The 15,498-nt window shown below is 47.6% G+C and overlaps 1 protein-coding gene across 4 annotated transcripts in view; it reads right to left on the bottom strand.

Moving 5' to 3' along the window:
• Positions 1-2,113: 2,113 nt before the first annotated feature.
• DPYSL2 (dihydropyrimidinase like 2) overlaps positions 2,114-15,498 on the bottom strand; it is a 138,584-nt gene continuing 125,199 nt past the window's right edge. For 3 of the 4 annotated variants that reach the window (XM_017540387.2, XM_017540389.2, XM_017540390.2), the window contains exons 11-14: positions 12,520-12,690; positions 7,665-7,844; positions 6,710-6,875; positions 3,742-4,618 (exon numbers count right to left, since the gene is read on the bottom strand). In XM_017540387.2, coding sequence (XP_017395876.1) covers positions 4,527-4,618; positions 6,710-6,875; positions 7,665-7,844; positions 12,520-12,690 — 609 coding nt within the window. In that variant the 3' untranslated portion in view covers positions 3,742-4,526. Of the gene's footprint in view, positions 4,619-6,709; positions 6,876-7,664; positions 7,845-12,519; positions 12,691-15,498 lie in introns of all 4 variants that reach the window. The other variant, XM_017540388.2, reaches the window with a different exon arrangement.

Raw genomic sequence — 15,498 nt, 5'->3', positions numbered from 1 at the left:
AAAAAAAAAAAAAAAAAAAAAAAAAAAAAAAAAAAAAAAAAAAAAAAAAAAAAAAAAAAGCAGGCACAGTGGGAGGGAGTGGGCAAGAAAAGTGGTCAGAGTAGAGGATCGGGCTCAGAGCCCTTCTCCCTGCCCCTAGGCAGTTGGGCCTGGGCATGAATTCTCATAGTTCCTCCTTGTTCTCCCAATAGATGGAGTCCTGGATGCAGCTGAGAGATGGTGCAGTCCTGAACTAGCATGCCGTGCTTTCCTCACTGACCGCTGGACTCCGTAATAAAAGGTAAGAGGCGAGGCTTGGTGCAGTGACTCACACCTGTAATCCCAGCACTTTGGGAGGCTGAGGCAGGTGGACCACTTGAGGCCAGGAGTTCCAAAGGGTCCATGAGATGTGACCAACCAGAGCCCTTCAGGCCAGCTTCAGTATTTGGGTCCAGGCTCCAAGAGACATGAGAGCCTCTGTGCTGGCTCTGTTCTTTGAAGGGAAGACCTCCCAGCTGCTATGGACACCTCACAAGGCAACTGTTTGCTGGGCTTGGGCAGAGCCTGGGCACGTGGGCTGCAGGGTCTGCAGGCTCGGGCGTGAGGCCCGGCTTGGTGTGTGTTGAAGTCAGTATGCGAATAGCAGGAGGATGGGCTGTGGGCCTGGACATGCTTCATGTTCACTCTTGTCCCAGGTCTCATAAGTGTTAAGGCGAGACTTTTTGTCCCTTTCTTGTGGACAGACCTTATTTGACTGGTTCACAGTGCTCTGCCATCAGCCTGCAGTGCCAGTGACAGGCAGGTAGGAGCCAGCCCCATGTCCAACACTGCAGTTGCCAGGGAGACCCCAGGACTTGCTGGATTCCTTTTGAAAGACTCACGTATCTCCTTTACCTGCTGGTCACTGTAAGTGTTGGAGGTGGCCATGCTGCCCTTTTGTGTACGTGTTGCCAGGACATGCCGTGCTCCCCAGCGAGTCTACAGCCTCCTGGTAGGCACCACACTCACCCCACCGGGGCCTTATCTTATTTTTCTTGATCTTATTTTCCCTTCACCCAAACACTCTATTTATAAACTGTGGCACTGCGTATATATTTTTATAAGTCACCTCAAATCCTGTTTGGACAGGGCTGGACAGAAAACAAACGGGCTAGGTGCAGTGGCTCAGACCTATAATCCCAGCACTCTGGGAGGCCGAGGTGGGTGAACTGTTTGAGCCCAGGCATTCAAAACCAGCCTGGGCAATATGGTGGATCCCTGTCTCTACAAAAAATACCAAAAAATTTAAAAATTGTTGAGCATAGTGGTATGCAACTGTAGTCCCAGCTGCTCAGGAGGCTGAAGTGGGAGGATCGCTTGAGCCCAAGGGAGGGAGGCTACAGTGAGCCCAAGAACACGCCACTGCACTGAAGCCTGGGCAACAGGATGGAACCTTGTCTCAAAAAAGAGGGGAGGAGAGAGGGAAAAGAGGAGGAAGGGGGAAAACAATGACTTCATCAACCCTATGAACCCTATGCCTGGTGGGCCCAAGGCACACACACTCTTCATTCATTGTTCTCAGAACAATACTGTGCCAGTTATCAGGGTAACCATGGAAACCAAGCATCTGGCCAGCTGGGGTGGGCGGGGCTCCTGGCCAAAGTGCATTCTTGACACTTGCATGAGAGTGTCAGACCAAGCCTTTATATCCTGGTCTCCCATGAGCTTCTGGACTGAGGTGTGGCTAAGGGTCAACACACCTGTCTCTTATCTTTCACGCTGGAGGATTTTCCAGGGTATAAACAAGCTGGAAGGAAGCTGAGAGCCCAGAGGGATCACCCACACTCAAGTATATGGTCCCTCCCGATTCCCAGTTTCAAACTTTGGTGTGCAGGTTGATCGTGGAGGCCTCCCCAGGATGGAGTCTGTGAATCTCTGACACTTGGCTTGCCACGCAGCCACAGGCTACATCTTTACTTAGAATTAGAGTCCTGTGGCCTGGACATAGCAGCCTGTGATGTGGAGTGAAAACTCTTGAATTGGTATATTCACCAAACTGAAGCAGAGGGCTCCGTGAATGCTTCTGGAGGGGAAGTCTGGCTGGAGGCCCCAGCCAAGCAGCCACCTCCCCAACATCTCAATACAGACACACCCCTGAAACAACCACATTTTGCTTTATTAGGCGTTCCATGGTAATATAACACAGAGTTCTTAAGGAATAATAAACACGAGACTTGTCTTTTACCATAATTATTTTGCCATTGAGACAGTGGTTACAAAAAAAAAAAAGTACTCTTCTGGCTACACACTTTATCAGCTTTAGAACTGAAAGTTCCTCCACTCATGGGTCACAATCACAATTTCAAGGATTAAAAACCATCTATTCTTAAATCCTACACTGTTTTAGAGCATCAAGTCACTGCAGTTACTCAGTTCTGAGACACTGTCGATTTATTTTAGCATTTACATATGACATTCATTTAACAGACACACAAAGCAAGCCAACAGGTAAACATGCTTACACAGCCTGCAGAAATCTTCAGATTTTAAATTGTTTTTTAAGAAAACAACCAAAACAACCAAAAATCACCATGACCCAGTACAGGAAAAACAGGAAGACCCAAGTGAATACTAGAGCTGCAAGTGTTTCTGAGAATTGAAACAAAAAATTTTTTTCCAACTTTTTCAAATTTCCTCTAAGTGTAGGTGAGAAAAAAGCAAATATATTAAGTCAACCAATTATTTTTTTAAAAGTGCAATTTACCTTTAACAAATAAACAACAACAAAAAAACCTAAAACCCCAACCAGAACCCCAACGGCAAAATGTGTAGCGAGACAAGGGTGGTGATGGAATGACCTACTTGGTGATGTTAATGCTTTACAAAGAGCAGATTTGGTTTGTACAAAAGCTTGCAAACACAACGTTGCTTAAGAGAACCTGTAACACGTTTGGAAGACGATGCAACACAGGTCAGCAAGAACAGGGATGGGCACAAAGGAGCCAGCTAGGGGGATAGGTGACAGAAGAGGAGGGGGGAGGATGGAGATGTGACAGCGCCTGTGGTCTGTCTCTAAGGGGGCCCTGTGGTTAATTTCTCAGGTTTCCTCCCAAAACAGTTCTGATCTGACCTATTGTTCATAAAACAGATTTCTCCTCTTGCAAAGGAGAATGGACTTTAAGTTCCCCAAGGATTGTTTGAGCTTGTAGAGCCTCTATGTAGTGTGTCTTTCGAAATAATTGGACGAGAAGAAAATGTGGCTTTTCCCCAAAAATAAAAAGTTCCCATGTGTTCTAGAATCTCAAAAGATATTTACCCAGCAAACAGCAGGCCCTTGAGTCAGACTCCTGCGAGCTTAGCACTTCTGAACTGGTGACCTTGGTTGGCTCACTTGGGTTGCTGGGGTTCGGTGTTTAGGTCTGACCGTGACTTTAGCCAGATATCGCTGCACAGAGGAAAATCTCTCAGGTTCTGCAGCCTCAGCCTTCTACACTTCTGGGCCCTGTCTGCGGTTCCACATGTGGTAGTGTGGGTGAGACAGCATGGCCCATCCCTGCACTTGGCAGGGTCCCAGACTCTAGCACACATCCTCATGATGGCAGGTGGGTGGCACCCAGTCCCACACGGACTGGGATGACACAGCACTAAGCTTGCAATGGCAAAGGTTCAAATTCTTTGGGTGGACCCATTGACCACAATGAAAAGATAACGGGAAGGGGAGGAAAACACTGTCTTCAAGACAAGGGCTGGAAGAAACAGAGAAAGAGACAAACACGAAAATATTCATGAATTAAAGAGCTGGAGAAGGAGAGTGAGAGCACGCAGAAAAACGGTAAAAGAGGGCAAAAGGGAATCCTCAAAAGATTTAATCTGCAGCAAAATCTAGGCCAGTAAAGCAAGCCTGCCCCTTTATCCACAGCTGACCCTGGAGACTACAGAATGGCAATGTGGGCATGTTGGAGCCTCTCAGGACGGACACGGTGAGTTTGCCAACCACCCGGAATGAGCTGGGTGATGACGTAATTGCATCATTAGGATGTCCAGTTCAAACCCCTTGTATTAATATGGAATTAAACGTTCCAATTTAGTATTTAAAAAAAAAAAAAAAAAGACTCCCCCATCCCCAGCCCCTCCCCAGCCCCATGAAGAAAACTTCTTAAAAATTTTTAAAAAGGAAAAAAAAAGGCAGCTCTGGGCAATTCACTTTATCTTCCCTCCCCCCATGAAAAGGAAGATGCTAACGGACTCTAGGAGGTTGAGGGTAAGGAAGACCCTCACTGGGGGCTGCTTTGTTCACTTGTCAGAGTGCTGGGTGTGGTTCCGTGTATGAGCTTGGTTGGTAGGCTTGGGTGTGATACTCGAGGTGTGTAGGGAAGTGTGAGCAAAATCAGTAACTCCCGGTGAGAGATGGGGTGCAGAGCCCCAAGGGGGACCCCATGAACTGGCTGCTCCACAGTAACTATCACAGGCTCTTAAAAAAAAAAAAAAAAAGGAAGGAAGGAAGAAGTCTCAGAATGTCCTCAGGTGTCCCATCCCCGGTCCCCAGTGGACGGCGCAGCCCAGGAGCTCTAGCCCAGGCTGGTGATGTTGGCACGGCCGCCGGGGGGCGCCACAATACGCTGGGTGGTGCGGCGGGGAATGTTGTCATCAATCTGAGCGCCTGGAGGGAGAGGAGGGGAGAGCAGCAGGTGAGGGGCCAGGACACTCACAGAAGCTCCTGCTTGCAGGTAAAATCTCACAGCTCAAGAGGAAATGTGCTAGTTGCATTCTCTGCTTTGGACACAGGGTCTTGCTCTGTTTTCCAGACGGGAGTGCAGTGGCACCATGACAGCTCACCACAGCCTCCACCTCCCGGGCTTAAGCCATGCTCCCACTCAGCATCCCCCTCAAGAAACTGGGACCACAACCATGCACCCCCACATCTAGCTAATTTTTTAATTTTTTGTAAAGTGGGGTCTCGGTATATTGCCCAGGCTGGTCTCAAACTCCTGGGCTCAGGCAATCCTCCCACCTCTGCCTCCCGAAGTGCTGGGATTACAGGTGTGAGCCACCCTGCCTGGCCTCACATTCCTGTTCTCTTAAAACCTCACTGCAGTTCAGAGTACAGAAAGGAGATGGAGGCCGGGCATGGTGGCTCATGCCTGGAATCTGATGAACAGCACTTTGGGAGGCTGAGCTGGGCGGATCACTTGACTCTAGGAGTTTGAGAACAGCCTAGGCAACACAGTGAGATCCTATCTCTAACAAAAAATAAAAATAAAAAATTAGCCAGGCATGGTGGTGCAAGCCTGTAGTACCAGCTACAGGGGAGGCTGAGCTGAGAGGATCACTTGAGCACAGGAGGTTGAGGCTGCAGTTAGCTGTGACTGCACCAATGTATTCTAGCCTGGGTGCTCAGTGACACAGTAAAATAGTATTCTATCTCTCAAAATAAAAATTATAAACTTTTCAAAAAGGAGGTGAGCCTCAGGTAGCCAAAGAATGAGAGACTGTATAAAGGCTGCTGCATCTATTACTGGAGAAAGTAAAACTGTATATAAAATATCACTACCTCTCAGACTCTGTCCTGTTCCCTGTTCTGACTAGCCACATTGGCTGTGGCTCTTCCAAGGACACATCCCTCTCTGGCATGCTAGTCCCCTAGCCTTACACATACAATCACAAGTAGGAAGAACAATGGCACCTTACATTCAAACAGCCTGGAGGGATCAGATAACACTGACATGATTATACACATTTTACTTAAAACAAACTAAAGTTCATTATTTTTTCATGTTTTGTAAATTGGTAACCCATATATGGTACATAGGTAATTTTCTAAAAACCCATATATCTAACAACAACAAAAATTCTTGGCTGGGTATGGTGGCTCCTGCCTGTAATCCCAGCACCCTGGGAAACTGAGGCAGGTGGATCACAAGGTCAGGAGTTTGAGAACAGCCTGGCCAACACAGTAAAACCCAGTCTCTACTAAAAATACAAAAATTAGCTGGGTGTGGTGGTGTGAGCCTGTAATCCTAGCTACTTGGGAGGCTGAGGCAGGAGAATTGCTTGAACCAGGGAGGCAGAGGTTGCTGTGAGCTGAGATCATGCCACTGCATTCCAGCCTGGGTGACGGAGCAAGACTCAGTCTTTAAAAAAAAAAAAAAAATTCTCTCTGATTTAATGATTTCTTTAACAAGCCATAGGAATCTGTGGCCCAGGGAGCTGGAAGAGTGAAATGCTCTAGTCATGGGCCAAATAAAGGATGGGAAGGAAGTTTCAAATAGGGAAATTTAAAAATCTGAACCCTTGGCTGGGTGCGATAGCTCATGCCTGTAATCCCAGCAGTTTGGGAGGTCGTGGTGGGTAGATCACCTAAGGTTAGGAGTTCAAGACCAGCCTAGGCAACATGGTAATAGCCCATCTCTACTAAAATACAGAAATTAGCCAGGCATGTTGGCACATGCCTGTAATCCCAGCTACTCGGAAGGCTGAGGCATGAGAATCACCTGAACCGAGAGGTGGAGGTTGCAGTGAGCCAAGATCACACCATTGCACCCCAGCCTGGGTGACAGAGCAAGACCATATCTCAAAAAAGAAAAAGAAAACACATCTCCAGTGATGTGAGTCCCACTGCATTTCTCCCTTTGGGAGGAACGGGAATATTAGTCACTTCCATTTCTGTGTCCTTTCCAAATGCAGTTGTAGCCTCCCCAGCACCAGTGAGCTGGCCCTGCAGAACTGGGCCCTCCCCAAGCCCCAACCCTACCAGACAAACTGAATCCAGACTGGTGCAGGTTGCGGACAGGCGGGGCCTGCTGCTTGGCAGGAGACGTCTTGGCGGAGGAGGCTGGAGTGACTGTCTTGGGCGTCACAGACACTTCACACACAGGTCCGTCGTACAGGCCACGAGGGACCCCTCTCAGCTCAGCCAGCTGCAAAACACAAGAGTCCCCCCAGCTCAGGCCACAGAGGACACCTCTCTAGAAACCCTCCTGGAAGGAGAATGTGCCTGTGAGCTCTAGGGATGGAGGGCGCTCCCCACAGACAGGTGGACAGGTGTGGTGTGGGGCCAGCTCCCACCCTGCCAGGCCAAAGCTCCCCACAAGGTCCAGTAACTGGTTAACTCTATAAAAACTAACACGCCTTACCATTTTCCCCTCAAGAAACTTCAACTTTAAACCCTGTAAGAACCCCCTAAACATGCTGTGAGGAGGATCTGGTATCATGTTCAAGATCTGGCCCCAAACTTTCTTTCCAGTCACATTGTCCCTTTAATTCCCTTATAGCTCCATCTCTTTCCTGCCTCACATGCCCTGAATACACTGTACATTTTCTGTGCTCATGACACTCTATCAAATTCCCTCCTCTCCCCTCTTTGACTTGACAAACTCCTACTTAACCTTCAAAGCCCAACTCAAAATGTCCTCTCCCCATGACGCTCTCCCCAGCTGCGGCAGCGGCTTCCTCCTTTTGGCCCTCACTCCACACTCCTCATCATAGCATATACCATGATCAGACTTTGCTAGGGCTGTCTATGGACACGCCCAACTCCTTCTCCAGTATTTTAAATACCAGGAATAAAAAACTCAGGGTCCCTCTTATTCCTGGAATCCACTGTACTCATCCTAATACTCTGCCTCAAGGTGCTTAATAAGTATCTGTGGCCTTGAACTTAATTCATGAATTAAAAAACAAAAATTCATCAGAACAAAATTACTCACCCTGCTCCTTGCCTTGATACGCTTGTAAACAAAATCAGGGAAGGGCTTCCGGGGAATGTAGCGTCCAGAGCCTTCGGTGACATGCAGGGTGCCGTCCTCCAGGACAATCTTCCCCTGGCTGATGACCACCAGCGGGGAGCCGCGGCACTCCATGCCTTCAAAGATGTTATACTCGAGAGACTGGGAAGAGGGCACAGTAAACTCGAGAACAGACTCCACGTGGACAAAAGAGAGACCCAGAGACTGGGGTCCTGTCCCGACTGGGCACCCCCAGCACCCCAGGAGGCACTTGCTGTGTCTCCATTTCCCTATTTAGAATACTGAATAACTTTTCCTACCTCTCCAAATTAGAAAAATAATTGAACAGAATAACTGTATGGAAAGGGTGCATGTTTGTCAATGCTACACAAATATAGAGAAAATGATTCCTCCTATTAACAGGGACCGTGTTCCCACCAACTCCACCATTCCGGCTGAATTCCAAAGGCCCTCTCTGACCAAGTTCTAAATTTAATCTAGAAATGAGCCATCCACAAGTAGGTTTTCCCACTGGCTAGCCCGATTTTCCAATCTGTTGGCGGTGTGGTTAAACTGAAGTCCCTAAATGAAAGGATTGTGGTCACTGAAGAGACATGCCTCTGATAAAATGATTGAGGGCTAGTTAATTTCCCGAACAATGGAGCTATCCTTCTGGTTTCAAGTTTTCCAGGGTAAAACAGAGACACATCTGTGTGCCCTCTTGGAAAATAGGTGGGGTCTCCATACGGATGTGAGCCTGCGGTTGGTAATGAAGCAACAGAAAACAGGGGTCACTGCACCCTGCCATCAAAAACTACATCCTGCAGCTTCGGCTCGCCCAGGGCTCCTTCCCGGATCCCAAATGCCTCCCGCTTCTTCCTGCCTGCTTGGTTCACGGGGACCAATGGCTGTGGCTGAGTCTGGACTGGAGGATTCATAGGTGGCCCCAACCATAGAAAGCACCCTGGGCTTCTGGGCAAGTTGAAACCAGGTTATCAGCACTCAGGGAGCTGGCCTGTAAACAGGGAACTGTGCTCACGCCATGCAGTGGCTGGTAGCATGGAGCAGTCTCAGCCGACTAAGCAGCCCACGTCAGGCATGGAAATGCACAACGCCTCGCATACAATCTTCAGTGAAAACAGCCACGAGGGCCGTCAGTGCATTACTCTGAGTCTCAAAGAAGTCACGGGGAAGCTACCAAAGGAACCCAAAGCAGAGCGGCGCCGGCAGGGAAGTGAAAAGGACTGCAGGTGGATTCCCAAGACCCCTGGCTGACAACTGTCTTTCATCAATTCGAATACACTCATCCCTGAAGTCAGAATGTGTCTTACAGCAGCTGGAGCCACGCGGGCACTGCCAGCCTAGACTAAAAACAAGTTCTTCTAGGCGTATATGGATTTCCTTGTGCCACTGGGTTTGGAGACTACCCCACTGAGGGCATTTTACAGTAAATGCTCAGCTCGGCGTTGTTCTGGGCCACACAGGCAGTATGCATTCAGACCACAAGGCTGGACAAGCACGCACTTTCAGTTCAAATTCTTGGGGGAGACATTTTTCCCTCCTGGAGCCCAATGCCAAGGTCGAGGCATGAGGGATTTCCTGCGACCCATCTGCCCAGCAAACGCACTCCCCAGAGATGCCGAAATAAACGCATTCTGGCCCGTGGCAACCCAGTCTCCTCTGAGACTCTTCGTCTTGGGCATGCTTTCTTTCATTGTGACGCATAACCTAATGGAATATCTCAAAATCGACGGCATCTCAGATACAGTAAAATCCAGAAGTTGTGTGACTCTGGGGAGATCGCTTTAATCCTGCCTCAGCTTTAGTTTCTTCATCTGCTACCCTCCCGAGGGGTATGTGAAGATGACAACACAAAACGTCTCATCCCTGGTGGTCTCGGAAATCACCTTTAAAGGGTGTGAGTCACCCTTTAAGGCCTGGATCAAGAACCATCTCTTCCACATCACTCCACAGCTAAGAGTTTATGCCCTGACAATCTCCTCTTGTGCCCTGCTGGATAGCGTATGGGCACAGCCTTAGCCACGGAGACATCTGCCCTGGGTTCACGCCGCAGATATGCTATTCACCAGCTATGTGACTTTAGATGCATCCCTCACACCCCTGAGCCTCGGCCTCCTCATCTGTGAGGGGTAAGGAGGACACCCTTTGCAGGACTGATGCAAAGATCAAATGAAATAACATGAACAAAAACATCTAGCTCACTACTTGGCTCACAGCAAGCATTTGAAAATGTTCACTCATTCACTGTCTGGCTTTTTGCTGCACTGTGCTAATGCTTGCCAGTCCTACATGGGCCAAGATGTCATACAATGCATGTGTTGAGTCTTGTTGCTTATAAATGAGCACCTAGAAGACCCCTGGGGGCCATCTCTCTTTTTTTTTTTTTTTTTTTGAAATGGACTTTCGCTCTTATTGCCCAGGCTGGAATACAGTGGCGCGATCTCAGCTCACTGCAGCCTTTGCCTCTCGGGTTCAAGCAATTCTCCTGCCTCAGGCTCCCGAGTAGCTGGGATTATAGGCACGTGCCACCACGCCCAGCTAACTTTTTTTATTTTTAGTAGGCACAGTGTTTCACCATGTTGGCCAAGCTGGTCTCGAACTCCTGACCTCAGGTGATCCACCCGCCTCAGAGTCCCAAAGTGCTGGGATTACAGACATGAGCCACGGCGCTCAGCTGCTCTCTCTCATTTTTTAAAGATGGAGGAACCAGCCCCATGACTCTCAGTGAGTTAACACTGACAAGTCCAAGGGTCAGATCACAGTTCCCAGATACTTAGAGCCTACTCTCCATCCAACCATGATGCAGAGAGGCTTCATCACTCACCGTGCATAGACATTGTTAACCTGCATCCACACAGGCTCCCTAAAATTACTCATCTGGCCAGATGCCTGGAAAATCCAAGCAAACGCTTAGCAACAGGGCTGTGGATAAGTTAGCTGGATGCTCCAATTAAAGCTAATTAGCTTCATGGTAGGAAACACTGTACAATGCAAGGAAAGTCTCCTATTTGCATTTTCCCAGAAGATCAATGCACAGGCATGCTTAGTCCTGGCTCTTTAAAACAGGTGACGATGGAAAAGCACCACTTAGAGTCAACATCTCTTCCATAGGTCACCAGAAGGAAAAAGCAGGGCAGGTTGGGTGAAAATGTCTGGAGGGCAGAATCTGTCTTCCCAAATCTTCATTCCTTTTCACTACCTCTTCTAGGTTAAGAGCTCCAAATGCAAGCTCCCCAGCTGGGTTGTTTCTGTCTTAAATAAAGAGCCCAGGCAGCCATTTATAGCACCTCTGGCGGAAGCAACCCTGTAAGAGAGGGGAAGCATTTCCCCATCTAAGCCCAACCAAGAGGCTGCAGATGCCGTCTGGCAGGGAAGACTGCTGGACATTTTTGGGTTCTAATTCTGGCTCAACCGCAAAATCGCTATGTAACATTAGACTGGTCACTTAAGCTCTCTGAGCCTCCATTTATTTATTTTCCCAAATTGGGATAATAATACCAGTCCCTTTTTTGAGAAGGTCAAATAAAAGATTCAATGAAAATGTGAAGTTGCAGGCACAAGAATAGGTGGGTTCAATGGGCAGGGCCCTAGGACCTCCGACCATAAAACAGCCAATCGCAACACCCAGGAAGTCATAATCTGAGCTGTGAGAGGGTGCGACCCTAAGGCTGCACTGCCAGGCTGAGCCAGTGAGTGGGGAGGGAGGAGCTTTAAACACAGACTTGAACAGTCTTCTGAGAAGCACCCAGCATCCTGGTACTCACAGGTGGCAGCAGAAGCCAGAGCTGAGCCTGAGCTCACTGCAGCCCAAACACCTCTGTGTGTGCAAATGAGAGATGACTGGGACAGGGCAAACTCCCAGGGTTGTCCTGGAGAAATGCCAGAAACCTGCCCCTGAGCTGTGGTGGTGTGCGGGGGAAGTGTCAGCACTTGCTGGCCTGAGCTGTTTTCAAGATTCAAATGAGTTCCTGACATAAAACCCTTCTGCCTAAGGCCCATTCCTTTTCCAAAGCTCTCCCTTTGTGTATACTCGTTCAGGTTTTTGCCTATACCATACCACTTGTGAAGAATGAGCAGTGTCTAACACCTCTGCTTAAAGCCAGATGACCTCACAGAATCACAAGACACTTGGAGATCTTGTCTGAACCCCTCACTCTCAGCTGAGAAGCCTAAGTCATTCACATACTTGGCCTGGGTCCTGTTAGCAAGAGAGGACATCTCTAAGCTGTGCAGCCCAGACCCAGAGGCAAGAGATACCAAAGTTGCATGTCCTAGAACGACAACCAAATGCCTGGGGTGTACTTCTGTTAGGGACAAGTCAGTCAATCAATTCCTTTAAGATAATAAGAGTGGCTGTCATTCAGGTTGCTGTAGGGACACTGGCCTGAGAAAACAATGGCTTAAGAGGATCCAAGTCCCCAGGGGGCATCTCAGGAGAGGACATCTCACTGTTTCATTGAGGTCCCTTGCACCAAGTATTGCCATGAGAAGTGCTATGCCAAACTATGAAAATGGAACAATGCCTGACTTCTAGAAGCTTTGCACATCCTGGCATCACTTTGGAGGCTCTTAAAAGCCTATAGCTAGAGAGGCTGTGGTACTCCAAAGTGATGATAAGAGTTAACAGTCTTACTGACCTCACTAAAGAAAATGAATAACTATTCTTTTCCAAGCAAATTGCAAATCATAACATCCTCAGGAAATGTGCATTCCCATCACAGCAAGTTCTTTCTAGAAACCCCGGGGCTCTCCCTCTGTCTGTCTCTCTGTGACTGTAATTCGTTCGAATGGGGTCTGCATGGTTAACAGGTCTTACGCTGTTGTGCGTCTTGGCAGAGATGGTTTTCACGCTGTCGGGGTCCCAGATGACCAGGTCGGCATCGGATCCCACAGCAATGCGGCCTTTCCGGGGATAAAGGTTGAAGACTTTGGCTGCGTTGGTGCTGGTCACAGCCACAAACTGGTTCTCATCCATCTTCCCAGTGACCTGAGGGAGACAGCACAGGTGAGCACACCAGGCACACAGCAAAAACGAGTTACAAAGTTACTTTGCAATAAAACGATACACACAACAGCTTAGATGGATGTCAAGGACATTGTGCCAAGTGAAACACAGTCTCAAAGGTCACACTCTGTATGACTCCATTTCCATAACGTTCTCCAAATAACAAAATGGTAGAGAGGGAGAACAGATGAGGGGCTAGATGGGTTCTTCCAGGGTTAGGGAGGGTGCAGAGGAGGAAAGCAAGAGGGAGGTCTCTGAGGTGCCAGACTAGACCTGCATCTTGATGGTGGCAGTGTCACATGACCCCACAGATGGCCACAGAGCCTAGGGCTATGCCCACGCATTCTGCCACTACCAGTGTCCTGGTTTTGATATCATACTATTACAAAAGACATGACCATGGGGGAAGCAGGGTGAAGGGTGCCCAGGACCTCTCTGTGCTGTCTTAGCAACTTCTTCTCAATCTATAATTATTTCAAAACAAAAAAAAAAAATTCATTTAATTTGCAGGGGTGGCAATGTCTCTTTAGGAAATATCATTTGGCCCAATTGGCTGTCCTTTTCAACAAAATGCAGCCACAAATCTAGCCTGCCTTTTTTTTTTTTTTTTTTTTTTTTTTGGAGACAGGGTCTTACTGTCACTGAGGCTGGAGTGCAGTGGAGTGATCACAGCTCAGGGCAGCCTCGACCTCTGAGGCTCAAGCAATTCTTTTGCTTCAGTTTCTCAAGTAGCAGGAAAGACAGGCATGTATCACCATACTAGGCTAAGTTTTTTTTTCTATTTTAGAGATGGGATCTCACGATGTTGCCCAGCTGGTCTTAAAGTCCTGAGTTCAAGCAATCGTCCCATCTCACTCTCCCAAAGTGCTGGGATTCCAGGCTTGAGCCACCATGCCTAGCCAGATGTCACCTGCTAGCCTAGCCAACCTAGAAGTCTCAGCCCCACATCTGGTTTTAGGTACCAGTCACATTTCATCAAGTGCTTCCCCTCCCAAACCCACTCTAAATCCAGAAAATAAAAAAATCTGGGCAAAGGAAATGAACTAGCATTAAGAAGGAGAAAAACGTACAAACGGCCAATAAGCATATGAAAAACTTTTCACTCTAATCAGTAATTGATGAAATTAAATTTAAAACAATGAGACACAAAATTAACCTATTAAATCAACAAATAGTGGCTTTTTGCAAATAACACCCAGGTGGTAAAGACACTAGGGACTGACACATATTGCTGGTGGTGTATAAAGCAGTACAAACGTTCTGGAAGGAACTTTTAAAATACGTATCAAAAATGTAAAAAATATATACATTCTTTGACCAAGCAATGCCACTTGTAGAAATTTCTCCTACAAACATAATCAAGGATGTGTCTACAAGGATGACATCCCAGTGAAGAAAAAAAAAAAAATCAGTAATTATAAATGTAGCTAGGCATCGTGTCTCATGCCTGTAATCCCAGCACTTTGAGAGGCCAAGGAGGGCAGATCACCTGAGGTCAGGAGTTTGAGACCAGCCTGGCCAACATGGTGAAACCCCGTTTCTACTAAAAATACAAAAAATCAGGCAGATGTGGTGACAGGCACCTGTAATCCCAGCAACTCAGGAGGCAGAGGCAGGAGAATCGCTTGAACCTGGCAGGTGGACACTGCAGTGAGCCAAGACTGTGCCGCTACACTCCAGCCTGGGGGGTTAGAGTAAGACTCTGCCTCCAAAAAAAGAGAGAATTATAAATGAGTCCCAACCAGGCGCAGTCGCTCATGCCTGTAATCCCAACACCTTGGGAGGTCAAGGCAGGTCGATTGCCTGAGGTCAGGAGTTCAAGACCAGCCTGGGCAACATGGTAAAACCCCGTCTCTACTAAAAATACAAAAATCAGCCGGGTACAGTGGCACACGCCTGTAATCTCAGCTACTCAGGAGACTAAGGCAGGAGAATGACTTGAACCCCGGAGGCAAAAGTTGCAATGAGCCAAGATGGTGCCACAGTACTCCAGCCTGGGCGACAGAACAAAACTCCATCTCAAATAAATAAATAAATGAGTCCCAGTTTAGCATTCACATGGAAGAGTCTGCTATTATAAATCAACTTTTTCAAGTATAGTTAAGCATGTGGAGACATTTCCATGATATATTAATTTAAAAAAAACAGATTACAAAATAGTATGTACGATGCCAATATTATTATTATATTTTTAAGACAGTGTCTCACTGTGTCGTCCTGTCTGGAGGGCCTGATTTTTGCTCACTGCAGACTCAACTTCCCAAGGCTCAGGTGACTCTTCTGCCTCAGCCCCCCGAGTATCTGGGACTACAGGCACACACAACCATGCCTGGCTAATTTTTGTATTTTTAGTAGAGACAGGGTTTTGCCATGTTGCCCAGGCTGGTCTTGAACTCCTGGGCTCAAATGATCCACCCACCTTGGCCTCCCAAAGTGCTGCGATTATAGGCATGAGCCACCACACCCAGCTCTATGATGCCAATATAATTTACACACTCATGCATATTACATATACACACAGTGAGACTCCATCTCTACAAAAAATAAAAATTAGCCAGGTGTGGTAGTGTGTGCCTGTGATCCCAGCTACTTGGGAGGCTGAGATGGGAGGATCACCTGAGCCCAGGAGTTTGAGGCTGCAATGAGCTATGATTGTACTGCTGCACTCCAGCCTGGGTGACAGAGCAAGACCATGTCTGAAAATAAGTTTTAAAATTTCTTTAAAAGAAATACATACGTAACATTGAGGAAGAAATGACCTATAAGGAGAGGTCTAAGGTTTCTGACCCT

The sequence above is a fragment of the Cebus imitator genome, unplaced genomic scaffold (assembly GCF_001604975.1).
Source record: "Cebus imitator isolate Cc_AM_T3 unplaced genomic scaffold, Cebus_imitator-1.0 Scaffold125, whole genome shotgun sequence".
Classification (NCBI taxonomy): Eukaryota; Metazoa; Chordata; class Mammalia; order Primates; family Cebidae; genus Cebus; species Cebus imitator.
Note: the sequence above shows the minus strand (reverse complement) of the source record. Positions and strands in the feature narration are given on the sequence as shown.